Source organism: Trichinella spiralis (assembly GCF_000181795.1).
Source record: "Trichinella spiralis strain ISS 195 chromosome Unknown Scfld4224, whole genome shotgun sequence".
Classification (NCBI taxonomy): Eukaryota; Metazoa; Nematoda; class Enoplea; order Trichinellida; family Trichinellidae; genus Trichinella; species Trichinella spiralis.
The window spans coordinates 1-1450 of NW_003531163.1; the positions used below are offsets into that span (position 1 = coordinate 1).

The 1450-nt window shown below is 35.6% G+C and overlaps 1 protein-coding gene across 1 annotated transcript; it reads right to left on the reverse strand.

Moving 5' to 3' along the window:
• Positions 1–48: 48 nt before the first annotated feature.
• Positions 49–684, reverse strand: Tsp_13984 (conserved hypothetical protein). Its single transcript, XM_003367467.1, has 3 exons — positions 543–684; positions 216–481; positions 49–54 (listed from the first exon to the last, which is right to left on the reverse strand). Exons 1-3 carry the CDS (start codon positions 682–684, stop codon positions 49–51), a joined length of 414 nt encoding a protein of 137 aa, XP_003367515.1.
• Positions 685–1450: the final 766 nt, after the last annotated feature.

A 1450-nucleotide genomic window follows, 5' to 3' on the forward strand; every position in this document is an offset into this window, starting at 1 on the left:
TGCATTTATTAATTTTTTTTTCAGTTCAGTTCATTCAACCAGAAGAGGTTATATCTGAAACTGTGATATATTTCCTGTGCAGTGAAATGATGCTTGATTGATTTGTCGGTTTTGAATATCACAATTTTGTCAACAGTATGAAAGTATCAATGAAATTTGTTTTTAGCAGCAAGTGAAACAAAGAAACAATGGAAAAAAGCGGAATGAATACTTACGATGGAGTTGCAGATAGACAAGGCTACTGATTTGTTGCCATGTGAAATTGCATGACCATGAAAATGACAATGCCTTGGTAGAAGGGATGATCGCTTGGGTCCATTTTGAATGAAAAAATTTGCTCCCTTGCTTACCAATGGGTCAACAGGTGTGAGGACGAGCATGAAATGTTGCTTAAACGCTTCAAAGCTGACAAGTAGTTTTTCATTGTAGGTATTCTTGCTGCGATCAATTTTCAAATTTTGAATATTTTCATAAGCTGACACTGAAAAAAGTAAATCGAAGAATGTATTTATTAATTGTAATGTTGTTTATTTTATGCATACGGCGTTCGGGATCATCATGCAAATGAAGCGGATTGGGATTGTAACGACGACTTGTGATGAGCAGAGCGATTTTGAGCAAAAAGCCAAATATCAAAATTCCAATAAGCATCGTAAACAGTCCATGATTACGACGGGACGTCATGTTTTTGGGCAAGATTTGCCAAATCGACGGTCGTCAACGTTGCAATGATGGCTCATAACGTCGTTCATCACTGGTGACAACGGTTATCGTTTCAGGTCGCTGGTTTCAGTTGCGCAACACAGCTTCAGGCAAAACGGGGCCCTTCTGATCCACTGACCTGCTTTTTCAACGTAGCAAGTGGGCGTGGCATGAGTTCGAGGGTTGGTTGGCATGGACAATGCGATGTCTCATTGCGGCATTTGATCACGCTTTACAGTTGCTTTCAACTTGAGCTTGCTTTTCAATAGTCGACTTGATAAACGGTGATTTCTGATACTTTTTCATTATTCATCGTTCAATCAGTTTCCTATTTCAGCAGATTTTTAATGCATGCTATTGAAAGCTTTCAAAAAAAAGTAAACAATAATCCATTTTAATAACATCTCTTTATTAGGCTTATGTACTAAATAAAGTCATCTCTCTCTCTCTCTCTCTCAGATTTATATAATTGATTTTTTTTTCGAATTTGATTTTTCTGTGTCTCTGTTCATAGAACTCCATGTAATTTTTTTTTATTGTGATGTGGATGAAATTTTAAAAAACCTTTTTATTCATTATCACGTACCGTTTTTGTCTTGTGGTTTTAAAAGTGATTCCTAAATTTTTTAAGAATGATTCTTGTATTTTTTTTTTTACCACCCTGAAACAAAATTCGCACGTATTTTATCAATTTTTTACTGGAAAATAATTTTTCACACCCCCTGGATTGCCAATGGAACAAATTTTT